This window comes from Pavona decussata, unplaced genomic scaffold, assembly GCF_977016875.1.
Source record: "Pavona decussata unplaced genomic scaffold, jaPavDecu1.1 SCAFFOLD_226, whole genome shotgun sequence".
Lineage (NCBI taxonomy): Eukaryota > Metazoa > Cnidaria > Anthozoa > Scleractinia > Agariciidae > Pavona > Pavona decussata.
This window is the reverse complement of record NW_028145631.1, coordinates 104,706-121,402: the sequence shown is the minus strand read 5'-3', so window position 1 is coordinate 121,402 and position 16,697 is coordinate 104,706. Positions and strand designations below refer to the sequence as shown.

Genomic DNA, 16,697 nt, shown 5'->3' with positions numbered 1-16,697 from the left:
ACCAAACTAAATGTAAAATAAAACCAGGCAATGAACTGAGAACAAAAATGGAATATTAATTAATAAAAAGAAAACTATCAGGGAAATGTACAGTAAACTTGTCTTACTAGTAAAACTGGTTATTTTTAAAGTTCTTTAAGTTTTACTTTAAAAGTGACAACAAAGAAGTTTCTTTTTAAGCTTTCATCCAAGTTTTTCCAGTCATGGACAGATTGTTAAAGAAATGTCTGCTTTCCCCACTTACATTATGTAATTTTAAGCTAAGAAGAAAAAAGAAAAAACAAGAATGATGAGAGTTCATCACAATTGATGATAGCTCTCCGTGTGTTTGAATTAGTCAGAACTCCTTTTCAGTACAGGAGCTTGAGGGAAGTCTCGTGTCCTGTGATGAACATTTTAGTCAAATTACACGGCCGGTCTTGTAATCATGATTTTCATTTAGATTATACAGCTATCTTAGAGTCTCATTCTTCTGCTAGGCTTAAAAAGCCCCGGGCTCGCACTCAGAAACATTGCTAGACAGTGCAAGTGTCCCAGTCTCACAAAGTTTTGCAATTACCATTTGCTGCCACTCCTCATATTACGTGTAGCCTTGTACTCTCCAAGACTTGCAATTGCATTCATCCAGAGAGTAAGCTGAATTTGCTCATAAATATCCAGTAGCATCCGGATAGCCGCAGTTAAAGTTCGTTAGTACTCACATGTGTATGACAACAACCTATTTTCCATTTTCACTGACTCTCATTATGCATTGTCCTTGCAAAGTCACTGGAGTGTGAACTTTCAACTTCTTTCAAGTTGACAGTAAGCTGCCTGTTGATGTTTCACTGTTGAGATGTTGCCAGGAATCGCCTGCTTCTGACTTCCCTGTCCTGAAGAGTTTTAATTTGCGCATCTTTTCGTTTTATCTCCTCGCGTGCAGTAAGGTACAAGCTTGAAATGTTCTTCCTAAGTACAAGGTTTTCATCTCTTAGTTTTTGACTCTGAAATTACAATCCAAAATGTCCTTAGTAAACTAATATCAAAATGATACTAAATGATGTAAAACAAATACAGAAAAACCCTTGTCATGAACCTAACATTACCTTAGTTTAGATCTCTTTTATTCTGAGCTCAGTCACTCTAATCTAAAAGCTATTTACCACTGATGAGTGGCAATCCTAGAGAATAGATAGGCAAATTGCCATGACGGTAATGATTAAATTGCCTTAGGGCGTTTTAAATTAAACATGGTTCAAAATCCTACGATGTATCATTTTTCTGTTGTGTAATAATTTACATGAAACAATTCAAATATAATTTATTTTAGGCTAGTTGGCACACTGCATACAGCAAAGTCATCCTGTCAAATCAAATTCTTTTTACTGATTAGTAACGTTGGCTTTTCAGATATTTTGTCTCTAGCACCTCAGTTGCACTCATGAGTGAAAGTAAGTACTTGCTTGGAGAATTTCATTGAAGACTTTTTTCTCCTGGGGTTAGGACTCTCATATATATGAAAGGGGCGGGGATGCTGGGGCTGGGATGCTCGTTGGAAATTTTGAATTAAACCCCTAAAGGAGGCCGATCTGGGCGTGGCCCAAGCTTTTCTTGACCCCTAAATGAGACCTGCATTTTAAACACATATATTTTTATATTTCTTTGCGTGCAACCCTAAATGAGACCTTCACGGCTAAATATAATGGAGTTTTGCCAGAAGACCCTAAGTGAGACCAAAATCAGAAATTGACACCCGTCAGCAAGACATAAGCATCCCCGCCCCTTTCATATGCAAGAGAGTCGCCCCCCCCCCCCACCCCCGGGTTATTTTCTCTTTTAATGACCATTTCCTTTACTCTCACATGCATGACCTGTTTATTGTTTAATTAAATGTAGTGATGTTTTCAGTAAGATTCTGGTCAACATTGGAGCTTAGACTTACCTCAGCTTCAAGCTTTTTTATTGTTTGCAGACTGTCTTCATAGAGTTTTTTCAACTAAGGATAAACAAAGCTGAACATAAATTGAAGGGCTCTGGGCAAGAACTTCCTCCTTGATGTTTGGTTGTTTTTTATTTACATGCTCAAAAGTAACTGAAATTTAACACATGGACTTCAATTCAGTTAATAAACATTGCTCTCTTTTTTTCTGCTGGTTTCCACTTTGTTTTCAAGAAATAATGTAAAACTGTGCAAAAAAACCAAATTCTGCTGTTGCGCCTTGTGGAAATCGTTTGTTGATTCAGAAACAAAAAAAAACTTTTGGATATGTCTCTCTGGATAAGTATTGTCTGAGTCATTTAGGGCTCAGGCCTTGCAGTACATTCTAGGAGATGTACTCTCCACTCAACTTGATCAATAGGCTAATTGACTTGAGCAGGATACATTTACAATAGTTACAGTGAGTTTTAAGTGTAAAAAATATGAATATTTATTGATACACTTTTAAAACTCACCGTTTAAGCCAGATTAGCTATATGACCCAATTAGCATTAAGCAACTAAGAGTTTTGTCACTACTTTTTGTGGGTGGATGAATACTAGGCTATTGCAGGGTTACCCCCAAGTGAAGAGAAATGATATGGAGTGAAGCTTCTTGTGTAAGGTTATACATGCAGACATGAAAATGTAACATGACAATGCAAGAACTAGCCTAGCCTAGAAACAGTCCATTTGAAATGAGTCGTCCCATCTTCTGACAAAAAGTCAAAATTGAAATGTGCATTGTGCATTTAAAACCAATAGTTTCGATATACATGAACTAAGAATTTAATTTAGATGAAAATAATAATATGACAATAATGCTAGAATTTTGGGGCATTTTTCAAATAATTTATTATTAAAACCTAACGTTACCTCAGGGTAAGTCATTTCTTGGTTGAGGTCCACAGATAGGTCTCCATATAGATCGAAATCCAAGGAATCTAGGCATGCATTATGAAAACACAGAACTCAACATCAATAATATAATATTAAACACACTTCTTTTGACACAGTCTGGTTTGCAAATGTATGTTTGGCTTTATGCCAAGATATCTACTATAACAATGCACTTCACCAAGTGCATTAAGGCATGTTCTAGGAATGCCTTTGCCTGTTTGAGATCCAGTCCAGTTAGGCCACACTCTGCAGACTGGGAACTGGGCTTATTAAGAATTTTTCCTTAATAGAGCCACCAAAATATGGAAATTATGGGCTGGAGCTATAGTTACAACTGTGAAAATCTGTTAACGTCTTCGGGAGACTTCTCAAGTGCAACCTCTTAAACGAATTTTTAGAATAATTTTCTTTTATTAAGCTTATATTATTTAAATCGGACTGTCAAAACATTTTATCTGCTTTTAAAATTGCATGTGCAACTATTAACTTTAAATTTCTAGCATAATTTTAATTAACAACTTCCCATTGAAAGCTGACTCTGGTCTGGTTTATCTAAGTATATATGTTCATGTAAAGAAATCCACAATTTTTTGCAAGCCTGTGTTCAACATGTCCCCTTGCAAATTTTGCAATCTAAAAGCATTTTAAAATTAATAGCAAGCATCTCTACATCCTAACCTTCGTCTTTGACAAGGAAAGAAGAATTGTCCTTACTATCCTTTTCCTCTTTTTCCTCGAGACAACCCTCGCTAACTTCCATTTTCCTTGATCAACCCTGGTATCCGTTTGAAGCAGGCAGAAAAACGACAGGCGTTCCAACAACCTCGTTCCCAGGACGGCCCTGGGAACGAGGTTGGCGTTCCAATTGTCAGGAGTAACCTCGTCTTGGGGTCGAGGTTGCCCATTCTGTTTTTTTTGGTAGGCGGAGAAGACCTGGGACAAGGTGTCTTGAGGAGTGGACTTTTTGCGGCATATATGGCTGAAAAATAAATGTTTTGGGAGTAACAGATACTCAACGGAAACTCCAGCAGGAATGCACTCAAGGAAAGCTCCACCTTACGTTCCAGTGAACCTCGGATTAGCTCGTGCGACCTCGGTTCTAATCCCGCTGTTCGGCGCCACAAATGTCAGGGTTTCCACGTTGCTTCCGTGTTTTGCAGCAGTTGTGAACTGTAGCTATGAAAGCTAATACACCAAACATGCACGGACATTACGAATATGTGTATTCGAGGTCTCCTGACGCACGAGATTTGAAAACGAGCGAGGTTAACTTGAAGAAGCTCTCTCCCAACTTCCGCTTCGCCCGCGACAATACTCCCGGCCAAAACCCGTGGTCGCGAACAGCCGTATTGAATGGAGATTTTATTTTGATCGCTGAATTCGCTGAGAATGAAGGGCCCAAACCTGTGGTGAGTACATAACCTTTTTTTTAATTGAAAAACAGCTTTTATGTGTAACGCATTGTTATGTTCTAGCTTGTAAAGGTTTGCACGTTTGTGTCGCGTGACTAAAGTATGCCCGGCTATTAGAATGCTTGTATTGTGTCTGAATAAACTTGCTGAGTAATTAATCCCAAACAAATAACTTAATTGTATTGATGGTTTGCATGTTACGTTGTGGCGGCCATGTTGGTGGACAGGAACAACGAGTTACCTGCCATTTTTATGCAAACTTTGTGAACAAATTTCCTCTTGTTTTGTCCACCAAAATGGTGGCGGTGCAAACCAGCTATAGCACTGAATTTTACCCTTATTCTCAGAATCAGGTTTATCAGGCAGGCAGGCGAGGCTCATTGCGTCCCTTTTAGAGATTTAAATTTTAGTGGTCCTGTGGTCCTAAAATTAAGGGAGCAAGAAATTTAAACTTCTCATCCACAGCTTTAGATGTTGATTTAAAAGTTTATATCATTTTAAAAATATCAAACGTTTAATAGAAGCTCACAGTAACGTAACTTTTCCATGTTGTAGTGAAACAACTGTAAAATGATTTCAAGTTTGAAAGTTAAATTCTGTTCAAAAAAAGTTATTCAGTTGTTAAACTTTTAAACCACCATTCGCTGTGGATTTTAAAGCTTCAATGGTCAAATCAGTTGCCAGACAACCTGTCTTGGGGAGGGGCATTTCACTATCAAACCCAGCACTAGAGAATGGCATTGGAACCCAACTCCCAATTTTGGCCTAGGGTGGTGAACACACTGATCTTCAAAAGTTTAAATGGTAGAGTGGAGGGTGGGGGTGTTCATGATGCTGCATTTCAAGAGTAAATCCTGCTTAAGATTTTGTTTCAAGATCCCAGTTCAAGTACAGTTAACTAATTAATTAGTGTAGTATCAGCTCAACAGTATTGGTTCTTGTGAAGTTTGTCTTTCATTAGCATCCCAGTGCAGCTTATTACCTTCACCTTCACCTATCCACTTCGTGCCATGTGGCACATAAGGCCTCAACACAACTCCACCACTCAGCTCTGTCAGCCGCTGCGATTTGTACCTCACTCCAATTCTTCCATTCAGCCTTTTCCCTTTCCCTCTCCGCCGTCCTCCTCCATGTTGTCCTTGGTCTGCCCCGTTTTCGTCGCCCTTCTGGTGTCCAGGTTAATGCAGTCCTGCAGTCATTATTCGGTTCTTTCCTCATGATGTGGCCGATGAATTTCCATCTCCGCCTTCGCACGTCCTCACTGAGATTTTACATCTCAGCCATCATCAGGACTTCTTTGTTTGTAATTCTTTCCTGCCAGCGTATCTTAAATATCCGTCTAAGACATCTGCTTTGGAAGATGTCGATTTTGTTTTCATCACTTTTATTCATCTTCCACGTCTCGCAGCCATACATCAAGACTGGCTTTACCAGTGTCTTATATAGCCTGACTTTGGTTCGTCGACTGATGCTGTTGCTACTCCAAATCTTTTTCAATCTCAAGAATACCCCTCTTACTTTGACTACTCTGTTGTGGATGTCTTCAGTGCCTCCGCCCTCTTTGAAAACTGTAGCACCCAAGTACACAAATCTATCAACATCCTCTATTCCTCATCCATTTACTTCCACCACATCGTTGTTCCGCAAATTTATTCGTAGCAGTTTACATTTGTCTACATTGACTTTCATTCCCACTCTTTCTGCTTCATGGGCCAACTTATCGGTCTTGGTCTGAATGTGCTGCCTGGTTGATGACAAAAGGGCTATATCATCTGTAAAGTCTGAATCCTTGAGCTTTGTGGTGAACTAATCCATCTTATACCGGTGTTCCCCTCTTGCAAGGTATTTCTCATTACCCAGTCAACGACTAGAAGGAATAGTAAACCTGACAAATTGTTACAGCCCTGTTTCACTCCAGTTTTGATCTTAAACCATTCCGTTGTATCCTGGCCATCCACTACTGCGCACTGAAAGTCATCATAAAGCGCTTTCACCATGCTGATTATCTTGAATGGTATGCCGTAGCTTCTCATAATCGACCATAGGCTATCCCTGTGGACTGAATCGAACGCTTTCTCGAAATCTATGAAGTAAACGTACAATGATGACTGCCACTCTATTGACTGTTCGATGATATTTCTCAATATGAAAATTTGCTCAGTAGTTCCTCTACCTGGTCGAAAACCTGCTTGTTCCTTTTTTGAGCTTCGACTCTACCCCCATTCGTATCCTGTCAATCACAATTCTCCCCATGACCTTACTGACAACTGACAGCAGCGTAATTCCACGCCAGTTCTTACATTCCTTCAGATTTCCTTTTTTCGGCAGTTTGACAATCAGTCCTTTTCTCCATTTTCTTGGTGTCTTCTCATCTCTCCACACTATGTCTATGATCTCCCTGACTTTAGTGGTAGCATAGTCAATGTCAGCTATAAGCAGCTCTGCTTGTAAGTTGTCAATTCCCGGTGCTTTTCCATTTTTCAGATGCCCTATTGCCTTCCTTACTTCGATCCTGCTGGGTTCAGATGTATCAATTTCTTCTATTTCATCCGGCAGTTCTGTCTCAATTTCGCTTACTGGATTGCTAGGGTTCTCCCTATTTAGTACTTCAGAGAAATGCTCCAGCTTTCGTTTAGGTTTTACTTTCTTTATCATTAAGGATCTTGCCGTTTTGTCTATACAACTGCAGCACTCTGCCTTGGCCTTTCGTTGCTTAATACTTTTGTCAGGGTATACAGTGTTTTCATGTGTTGTTGTTTAGCCGCATTTTCAGCTTCTTCTGCAATCTCTTCTGTCCATCTTCTTTTATCCACCCTAACCTGTCTTCTAACTTCTCTATCCTTCTGTAGGTATTCATCTTGCCATCTCTTTTTTTGCCTCTCTGATCTTGCACCAATTAACTCCTGTTTGATGGCTTTCGTTTGGTCTATCAGAGTCCAAGCTTCCTGGCTTAACCATGGCTTGTTTTTCTTTTTCCTATACCCTAGGAAGCTACTGACATTTAAGGCAATTGGCTGTAATTGGCTACTTCCTAAATTTGAAGCTACAGCTGTAGCTCTCATTACAGCGTAATTTGGCAGCTCTGTTCATTTAGAGTTTCAAATAATTTGAAACTCTACAATTGTTGTACAATTATTGTACCTTTAACATTCAATCAAGAGAAAATTAATGTACAGAGACCTTGGTCTCTAAGAGTTTACTACTGTAGATACATGTGGCACTGTACATGTTCACGATGCTTAGGGTTGATTAAAAAACTGAATGGTTGAAGGCCTTGGGTTGAATTAATACAAGTTTTATGGATGTTTTACACCAGGCATGAGTTGATATTTATAATAGTCTTATCTCATAACTTAATCAGATGACAATTCCCAAGAACGGAGGAGGCAATTTCGACATTAATGCTTTTGCTGTTCACGTAATGTCTGTGGATTATACACAAGCAAGGTAATATTTTTTTTATTGTATAAATTACCTTTTGGCTGTTAGTTTTTCTGAAAACTAATTGTACAGCTGCCCACGTCGACTTTGAACCTCAGTCTATAACTTTTTTAATATTTGAGCAACGGCCGCCAAGCCTCTTCATTTTTTTGTAAGTTTACCTGGAAACAATTTCATTGGTGTAGGTCAGTGTTCACCAAATTTGTTGTCGCCATGGCAATGAAAGTTCGACAGGTAGTTTTCTCAGGAATAGGAAATTTCCAGTTTTAAATTTAAAACACACCTCCACCCCCCAGTCCCAGAAAACCAAAAAAAAAAAAAATAATAATAATAAATAAAGCACCTGGTCTAAATAGCCAGCTGAGGGTAATTTAACTTCAGATTTCACGAGACAAAAGTTATAAGCTTTGTTTCTATTTCAGCGGCACTAATTTCTCTATTGTTGAAGATACGCAGTTGCTTTTGTCAGAGAAGAAGGAGGGCATTTACGCTTATGTAAGTAAACTACACGTACAGGTACTATGTTATTAATAGCTTTTTGAGCTTGGGAAGTGGCCCCTTGGCCATCCCACAGGTGATGCACATACCACCATGGAGGTGAAGATTGACATGCTATAATCAAATATCCTAAATACATTTATACCTATCGTTACTTTGTTATTCATAATTTCTTTTGCAGGTTCATCATTTCACGCTTTACGACATCCATGCTCGTGGTTTTGTGAGACCATTTTGTATGTGCTATATTTCCCAGTGTAAAAGGTATGAATTAAGTAAATTTATTCACTCAGGCTACTTCCAGTTCAATTGTTGGTTTATCCTGAAGCTCTTTTAATTATTAATTTTTATGAAAGTTGTGACCTTTTTTAAGGAAAACATGTTTCAGATAAAACTTTATGCATCTTCAGTACGAAGCCCACTAGTGGGTGCATGAAGTAATACAAGAAGTATACAACATTATATAGCTATTAATAATTAAGTAGATTTTGTACTGAAGATGGATGGAGTTTCATCTGAAACATGTTTACTTCAAAAATGTTGTAACTTTCATAAAAAAATTATTTCATACGATACCTGCTGACTCTATGAAAATTAATTTTGGTTAACATCTATTAATAAATGAATATTCCACATTTTTCTTGCCAGGTTTTTTACTGTCCACAGTTAAGTCACTGCAGAAAAGTTACAAAATGATACCTTTCTGTTTTCCTGCTCTTCTAGCATGTTTTTACTGTTCTGTATGTATACTGTCTGCAAATACAGTGTGAAATAAATAATATACACTTTTTAGTTAGTACTCTGATCTCTAGGTGAAATAAATTATTTAATATGTTTGTTAAAATAACTTATTCAATATCTTATAAGTTTCAAATTTTTGATAATTTGCAGAAAAATGTATTCTTTTCTTGATCACCTAATGGATGAGTTTACCAAGGTAATGGAAATTTGAAAACCTTTCAGGTATACTTAACAGCATTAATTTAGATTTTGTTAAATTTGAATATTTTCTAAATAACTTGAAAATGATTTATTATTTAATTAATATTTATTTATCATTTTCTTTTTGTTAAAATGGTCTAAATGAGTGCAAGGTCCGAACTCTGTTCAGTGCAAGAGAGTTTTAACTTAAATGTCAACTGAACAACAATCTTACAATGACAACAACTACAACGTACAGCAATTTATTGCACAATATCACTCAGTGCAGGCAAACTTGACTGATGTCTTCACAGGTTTCAAGGCTTTTTAGACACGGTAACAGGATAACATTCATACGGGATCTTGAGCAGCGACTGTCTGAGATCTTGGCCATGAAAGACTCGTATACCTGTAAGTTTATAGCTACATGTTTGTGTTCTAATATTAGGGATTTACCCGGTAATAAGCAGATACGATAACAACTGTAACGGGAATGCATCAAACAATAAGATTTATTGAGCAAAACAATGCGCTGCACATGTGTTATAAAGTTTGGTACATTTCTTTGCCATCCTCAGCAAAACAACAACGTGAAATGACTAAATTTAAGGTTTTGTGGAGAAGGTGAGCACATGACGGCAAATTTTGCATTCTCTGTCACACCTTGAACGCCGTTACTACTTTTCCAGGATAGTTCAAGTACATTTCACAAGTTGAGCGAATTGGAAACTGCGAAGTACTGCAAGTAACGCAGGTCTGTGACGTTTTTGTTGGCGTTGAAATCGTGGTTGCTTAAAGTCCCTATTGTTAGACATGTAACCTTCCAATTTATGAGTCAATGAAGATTTCAATGACAGACTAAGACTTTTTGATAATGGTGGTGGAGTGGTGCCAGGGTGTGGTGCGGGGAGGATTGATTTGCAATCGTGCTTGTGTTTTAGTATTTCACATTGTTTTTGGAGAGAGAGAAGAGAATTAATGACAGATTGAAGCAGCTGTTCCCCTCCACCTGTCCTGGAAATGCCCCACTCTTCTGATTCTATCTGTCCAGCTTCATTCCTTGTTGTTTACTGCCGTCTACTACATGTACCGCTCTGATGCTAAACTCTGACAGCATCAGTGTCTGAAGCCACTATTGGGATCTTCTGTCTTACTTTGATTCCTACAATAAGAGGTTTGACACAACTTCCTCTTTGTTGGGTGGAACATGAAGCTCTTGCTGCATCCATTGACCCTTTTGAGATGAGTTTATGAAATTTATCCCAGTTAACAACCAGCTGACTGCATAGTTTACCTGTTTTGTCCTGTTTTTTTAGTACATGCGTAAGATATACACAAAATAGTGTTAGAATTTTTTTCTTTTTTTTCTTTTTTCCATTTAGAAAGCTAAGCAATGCAAATGGCTCCATAGAATTTCAAAAGTCAAGAATAAATTAAAATTAATTTAAAAAATTCAAAATCTTAAGCACATAACAGCAAATACACCAGCCACACAAAGAAGGCTAGGCAAGAGGGATTGCTCTGTAGTTAGTGAAGTAAACTCTCAGTTTAACTCACTGGGAAGTGAATTTGGAGGTAATGGTGAATTTTATTTACTAGGAAATCCTCTAAAAATTGGGGTGAAAGCAAAAGCATGTGGTTGCCTACTGCAGCTGAAAAAGCCAAATGCATTGAAAGATTGACGACAGTGCACAGTTTATTTCCACATTTATGGCTGTGTTTCTGAAGTTTATTTCCCATACAAAGCTTATACATCAACATCGGGTTGCTGCTATCAGATACTGAGCTTGGACTGCCTCTGATTATACGCTGACAGTGCGATGAAAAAAATAACTTTTTCTGGCCTGAGTGGGAGGGGTGGGGAGGGACGGGGAATCCTTATCCCAGGTTAGGGACACACGCAGGAGAAATGCTAAAAACGCCTGGCAGGCATATACAATTGGGAACAATTTTAGCTGCTTATTAAGCCTTATACCTTGTAATGCTTATTCTTGTTCAATTTTGTGTTGTATTCAGTTTTAAAGTCAAGTATGGAAGAACCTGTTGGCCAGAAAGGGGAGGTAACTAATAATGCTTTTTAATTATTCTTATAAATCAAGTTTCAAATCATTGTATACTCTTTGACAACAAAATTATTCTCGCCTGATCCGTCTCTGCAGGGAGATGCAAGCTTAGGTAGTCTTTTAGTTAATATAAATTGCTCCAAGTGATGCCTTTCAGGAGAATCAGTCTGATGTTTAACTGTGTCAGAGTTTTGCATCACAGCTACTTTCACAGGCTGAAGGCCTGTTATAATATTATTGATTTGAATTAAGTCTCCATTCTTGCTAGGGTTATTAGCTTCCAGTGGGTCTCTAAATTATAGTCGTAAGCTTATTTTATTAATAAAATTATATAATTATTTATACTTCATATTTACGCTGTGAAACATAGGTTCTTTAAAAGGTCTCATGTTACTCGTTTTGGAATTGAAAGAATGGCATTGTTCCAGACAAGAACAGAAACAAATTCAAAATCAAATTTGTGTACTTAGAATCAAAACACCCCATTGCAAATTAATCCATTATTCAAACTGAAGCACCATTATTAATTAATAGCATTAAGTTTTTTTTACCTCACTTTGAATAAAAAATCAACTGTTTCATGTTAATGTATCACTGATAACTCACTCACTCACCCTCCTGGCCCCCATGAGGCATAAGCTATTCTGATCTACTTCCATCTGTCTCCATCTTTGCTACTTACATATGTTCCAAGGAAACTAAATTTCCAGGGCCCAGTTGTTCAAAGCCAAATTAAGCTGATCGTGAGATAGTACCGCGCCTTTCAATAACGTGCAGACTCTGAAGCTTAAAATTCAACTAACCGTTACGCTTTTCACTGCCGTCAATCGCTGCAGTGGACTTCTTACAGGGGTTTCATTAAGTTTTGAAGTAGGGGGGCACCTATAGGAGAGTAACTGGGCAGAAAATTACACTTGAAGCGAATTTCTTTATGTTCAGTTTGAAAGTAGGCAGGTACTGAGTACTGACTCTTGTGTATCCTGGTACTGGTACCCGGGTCCCGCCTTATAATGACAACCCTGCTCTTAGGAAGCAAAAACGCTTGGCTTAACAGGGTCAAAAGGCCATGTTCGTGCACTGCGATTGGTAGATTTCGATCCACTTTGTCGGTTACTGTATTATTGCGTTCTACCAGTTGTTGCCGTAATTATGATTGACAGCAGTAAAACATGCAACTTGTTAGCTGGGGTTGAACTTCAGAGTCTGTGTGTTAGGTGCAGTAACGTGAACTCTGATAATTTTGAGTTTAATTTACTAATTAATGAAGACTCTTCAAAAAGATTTTTGTTCCTGACTTAAACTTTTCTTTACCACTAGCTTAAAATTGGCTTTTAAAAGTACTTTTGATAAGCGGGATGAAAACCTCAGCAAATTCTTTTTATCACAAATTAGTGTAATCGGCTATTGAACAATTATCTGGCCCAGGATTGTTTATTTGTTATGAGAAAATTCTGTCAGTATGTAAGGGGTGTTAAATCAAGATGGGCATTAAAATAAGAGGAGGCTTGCATGCTTTTGAGTGTTTTATTATTATTTGCCAGTCAATGGTTTATTGTTTACAAAATAAAACCACAGTAAACACATAAAATGTACAGCAACTGTGTTATGAATAAATACATTTTTATAGGTCACGGAAAAATCAAAGACCAGTAGCGTTAATGAGGAATATGAATACATCTTGAATGAGACCAAGAAGTTAATAGAAGTCCTCAAACCCTACATGGTAAGTCCAGTCCAAGGGTTTATTGGTCCATTACATCAATAGCCCACTTTGAAAAAGAGTGATGGCCTGGGTCGAGAGTAGCTGCCCAAGCGATTGTGGGAAGGTTTGGGGGGACGTTGGCTATTATCTTCGCATTTTTGCGTCCCCCCAAACAATCCCACAATCACTTGGGCAGTTACTCTCGACCCAGGCCATCACTCATTTTCAAAGTGGGCTATGACACATTGACTGCTAGCTAGTACTTTTGAGTAACTCTCAGTGAGTAAGACACTGGACTTTCATTGTAGGTTTAGTGTTAATCAAAAAAATCAAAAGTCTGGTGAAAAAGAGATACATTGTATATAGCGCTCTGGGGCCCTTTGTTTTGTGTTATTTAGTAAATAAATCCCTTCAGGCGGCTGTTATGTTGGAGGATAATGCCCAAAGCTGAAAGGTTGTCTGAAAAATGAACAGATAGCTAAGAAGCAAAGCGTAGAAGGTACAAGGACAATCTTTAAGCCAAAGGCATTATCATCCGATAACATGTACAATGTACCAGCAATCTGGAAAGGGGTTTACAGGTAATAATTTAACAACCCTCCAATCAATTTCTGAAATGCACACGCTTTACTGTGGAAAAGACAAAACAGCCAGTGATTGCTACAATGTGATTGCAGCCAAATTAACACAAGCTAACTAGATTTTATTAAACTGTGATTGGATTACAACAACTAAGACCTAAAACTGTTACATTCTTTCTTTTTTTTTCTCTTAAAAAAATCGGATGATCGTCATCAAATCAGATAACTGTTGTTATGAAATAACAGTGACGTGTTTTGTCCAACGACTATAAGCTATGTTACCATAATTTTTTTTTAATTTACAGAGCAAATTTGAACCTAGCCTAGCAATTAGTATACTTGGCTCGAGTAATTAACAGTTATTGGCATTGCTACCAGCTCATGCCTTGCGAGCAGTGGTTTCTCATAGCATAGTGTCCACAGGCTCACTGCTATGATATTTAAAAAAAAAACCACTCAGAAAACAGAGTCTAGCCTCACATGCAGGTTGAGTAATGGAGTTGTGTATTACCTTCCTCTCGACTCCCTTATAACCACTGTATATATGGTTAACAAAAGTGGAGCCATGAAATTATGCGCACCTCTAGTGGGCATCCTGAATGTGATATAATAATAAAGTTATCTTATCTTATCTTATCTTATCTTATCTTATCTTATCTTATCTTATCTTATCTTATCTTATCTTATCTTATCTTATCTTATCTTATCTTATCTTATCTTATCTTATCTTATCTTATCTTATCCTGTCTTATCTTATAACCTACAGCTTTAATGCCTGCCTCTCCTTTCACAGGAACACTTATGCACACCTGAAAAATGTCTTCTTCTTGAAAGTTTTTATATGATGCCAGCCCAGTTACTGCTTCTTTCTAAAAATGACGACAACAAACTCATTTTAAAATGTCCAGGGAAGCATTTATTAGTATTTCTGCTCTTATGTGCGGCACTTATTTAAGTTCCGCACTTCTTTGGTGAGGGGCGTTTTGAGTAAATAGAGGCGTAGAAATCTTACTGTGCTTTGTGGTGTTTGTCAGCATGATGCCATGATAGTGGAACAATTTAAGAGACTAGAGAGCCTAGCAGAGGGGAGAAGTCGCAGCTTCACTGATACAGCTGAGTCCTGTCTTATTAAACAACTAAATCTGAGTGATCATAAGATGTCATCCATTGTTAAACAACAGCTTCCCTTGCGAAGAGGTACAAATTTTATATATGGAGTTGTTCAAAGCCTGACTAAGCTAATCCTGGGTTGACGTGAACTTTTATTCAAGTAAAATTACTGATCAATAGAGATTCTTCAAAACGATTTTTCCCTTCAGTTTTGATTTAGGATTTTCTTTACCATTAGCTTAAAAAAAGTCCCTGAGTAAAAAACTGTTTATCTACTTAAAATAAACCACTTAGAAACAGATTTGTAGGCCCGTTGATTGTCTTAAGCCACGGCCTAAGTTAGACTGTTTAAATAACTGGCCCAATGTTTTTGGGCTCAACAAAAGCTAATTCCATTAAATAGGTGAAAACTGGCTGCATAGTGGAAAGTGTTGTCTTGTTTGGAGGCATAGTATCAGTAGTATTTATTTGGACTTAGGATTATCAACAGCAAGTATTAGTTTACAAGTACATTTATTTCGTTAAATTTGTTTTGCAGCTCTTTCACTCCCAGATATGAAAGATCTTCTGAGTGTACAAAAGGAAGTACATGTAAGTTGTAAACTGATGGATGTGAGTTCAGGGGGAAATTTGTGTTTCAAATTGTATTGGGTTTAACAAAAAGAACAGCTTGAAAGACGAAGCTAACAGCCTAAAACATCTTAGCATGTGAAGGCGCTGTTACGCTAAGCAATTTGTCTTGCCACTTGTCTCGTAATTTCGTTGCGCCGTTGTATCATCATCGTCATATCATAATATATTATATCTTTATTTACCCTCGGATTTAAGAGTAGCTTATATATGCATCTAATATCTCCGAGCATTTACCCACCCAACCATGAGAGTATACACACAAAGACCAGACCACAACACCGGGAACTACGTTCCCTACTCCTTACGAACAGTGAGTGGGTTCTTTAACGTCACACAGTTATTTACAAACAAGGGTTGCGAGATGGGGCCTACGGTTTATCGCCCTTATCCGAGAAGACTAGAAAGTCTAACCATTTGCAGATGTCAGAGCAAAGGCAGCACTTTTTCCTCAGTTATTTAAAGACCCTGAGTGGTGGTCCGGCCGGGTAACACAAGTTTTACAAATTTTTGTGTAGCGTAACATGCCCTGAAATGAGCACGTCTCAATGATCTTGTTACAGTCACCGCTGCACAAAGTAGAACCTACTTCTACTTTGAGCAACGGTTTCGACAACAAAATACACGTTCATTTCAGGGCACGTTACACTAGGCAACGACTCGGGCAACTTGTGTCACAACAAAATTGAGAATCAAGTTGCAAGAAAAATTGTCTAGTGTAACAGCGCCTTAATCCTGACAGTACATGGTTTTTTTTTTTTTGGAGTTCTTACTATTGGAAGGAGACAACAAGAGACTTGGGGGTGGGGTCTAATTTTGGGTGGGTTTATTTTCATCGGGGTGACATGCTGTTGGATGTTCTTTTCTCAATTGCCATGCAGATATTTCATTGATAGTATTAATACTCAGTCGCATTTGCATCTACTCTTCATTTTTCAGCTGAAACCCAAGTCTTGTTTACCTTCGTATCTCAACAGCATTAAACACTTAAGGTAGGATTCGTTTCAAAACCAGCACTGAAAACGCTTAATTAATGTGCAAAAAGGAGGAATGAAAGGTAAATTCAAGAGTCCACTTTATGATATGGTGAGAGCAGTTATTTTTCGGCTTTCATAGCCTTCTGAAACAATTTGGACTATGCGACAGCTTTCTTACAAGAAATCAAGACAGCGAAACCTGTGAAATTTCACTAAAATTGCGAGACACGTTTTTTGAAAGAGAAAAAGAGAAACAGTTGAAAATCCTTGGCTATATTGAAGCCTGGAGTAGTAGATCGATTATTAAACCTTTCAGTACCTATATATTTTAAAGGTTAAAGAGACCTATAATAACAAAGCTTCTCTAACTGAAAAATCCCGAGTAAAAATCAGTGAATGGCAGTTGACTCTTTTATGTTTGTTCTTGCCTTTCAACAGTCCAATGCCTGGAGCTAGGGAGCTATGATCAGGCTAGCAAATTCAGTGGCCGCTTTAACTATCCTGAC

At 37.8% G+C, this 16,697-nt stretch overlaps 2 protein-coding genes across 3 annotated transcripts in view; one reads left to right on the top strand and one right to left on the bottom strand.

Annotated features, from left to right (window-relative positions):
- Window positions 1-239: 239 nt before the first annotated feature.
- On the bottom strand, window positions 240-3,669 carry LOC146458857 (uncharacterized). The gene is made up of 4 exons (XM_085090228.1): window positions 3,535-3,669; window positions 2,833-2,900; window positions 1,922-1,975; window positions 240-983 (listed from the first exon to the last, which is right to left on the bottom strand). Exons 1-4 carry the CDS (start codon window positions 3,614-3,616, stop codon window positions 825-827), a joined length of 363 nt encoding a protein of 120 aa, XP_084946354.1. The 5' UTR covers window positions 3,617-3,669; the 3' UTR covers window positions 240-824.
- Window positions 3,670-3,780: 111 nt separating this feature from the next.
- The window catches only part of LOC146458856 (guanine nucleotide exchange protein smcr8a-like), a 32,659-nt gene continuing 19,742 nt past the window's right edge, over window positions 3,781-16,697 (top strand). Inside the window, exons 1-11 of one of the 2 annotated variants that reach the window (XM_085090223.1) lie at window positions 3,781-4,265; window positions 7,630-7,715; window positions 8,132-8,204; window positions 8,389-8,471; window positions 9,099-9,144; window positions 9,443-9,539; window positions 11,145-11,188; window positions 12,819-12,914; window positions 14,509-14,671; window positions 15,123-15,175; window positions 16,154-16,206. In XM_085090223.1, coding sequence (XP_084946349.1) covers window positions 4,035-4,265; window positions 7,630-7,715; window positions 8,132-8,204; window positions 8,389-8,471; window positions 9,099-9,144; window positions 9,443-9,539; window positions 11,145-11,188; window positions 12,819-12,914; window positions 14,509-14,671; window positions 15,123-15,175; window positions 16,154-16,206 — 1,025 coding nt within the window. In that variant the 5' untranslated portion in view covers window positions 3,781-4,034. The remainder of the gene's footprint in view (window positions 4,266-7,629; window positions 7,716-8,131; window positions 8,205-8,388; window positions 8,472-9,098; window positions 9,145-9,442; window positions 9,540-11,144; window positions 11,189-12,818; window positions 12,915-14,508; window positions 14,672-15,122; window positions 15,176-16,153; window positions 16,207-16,697) is intronic. The other variant, XM_085090222.1, reaches the window with a different exon arrangement.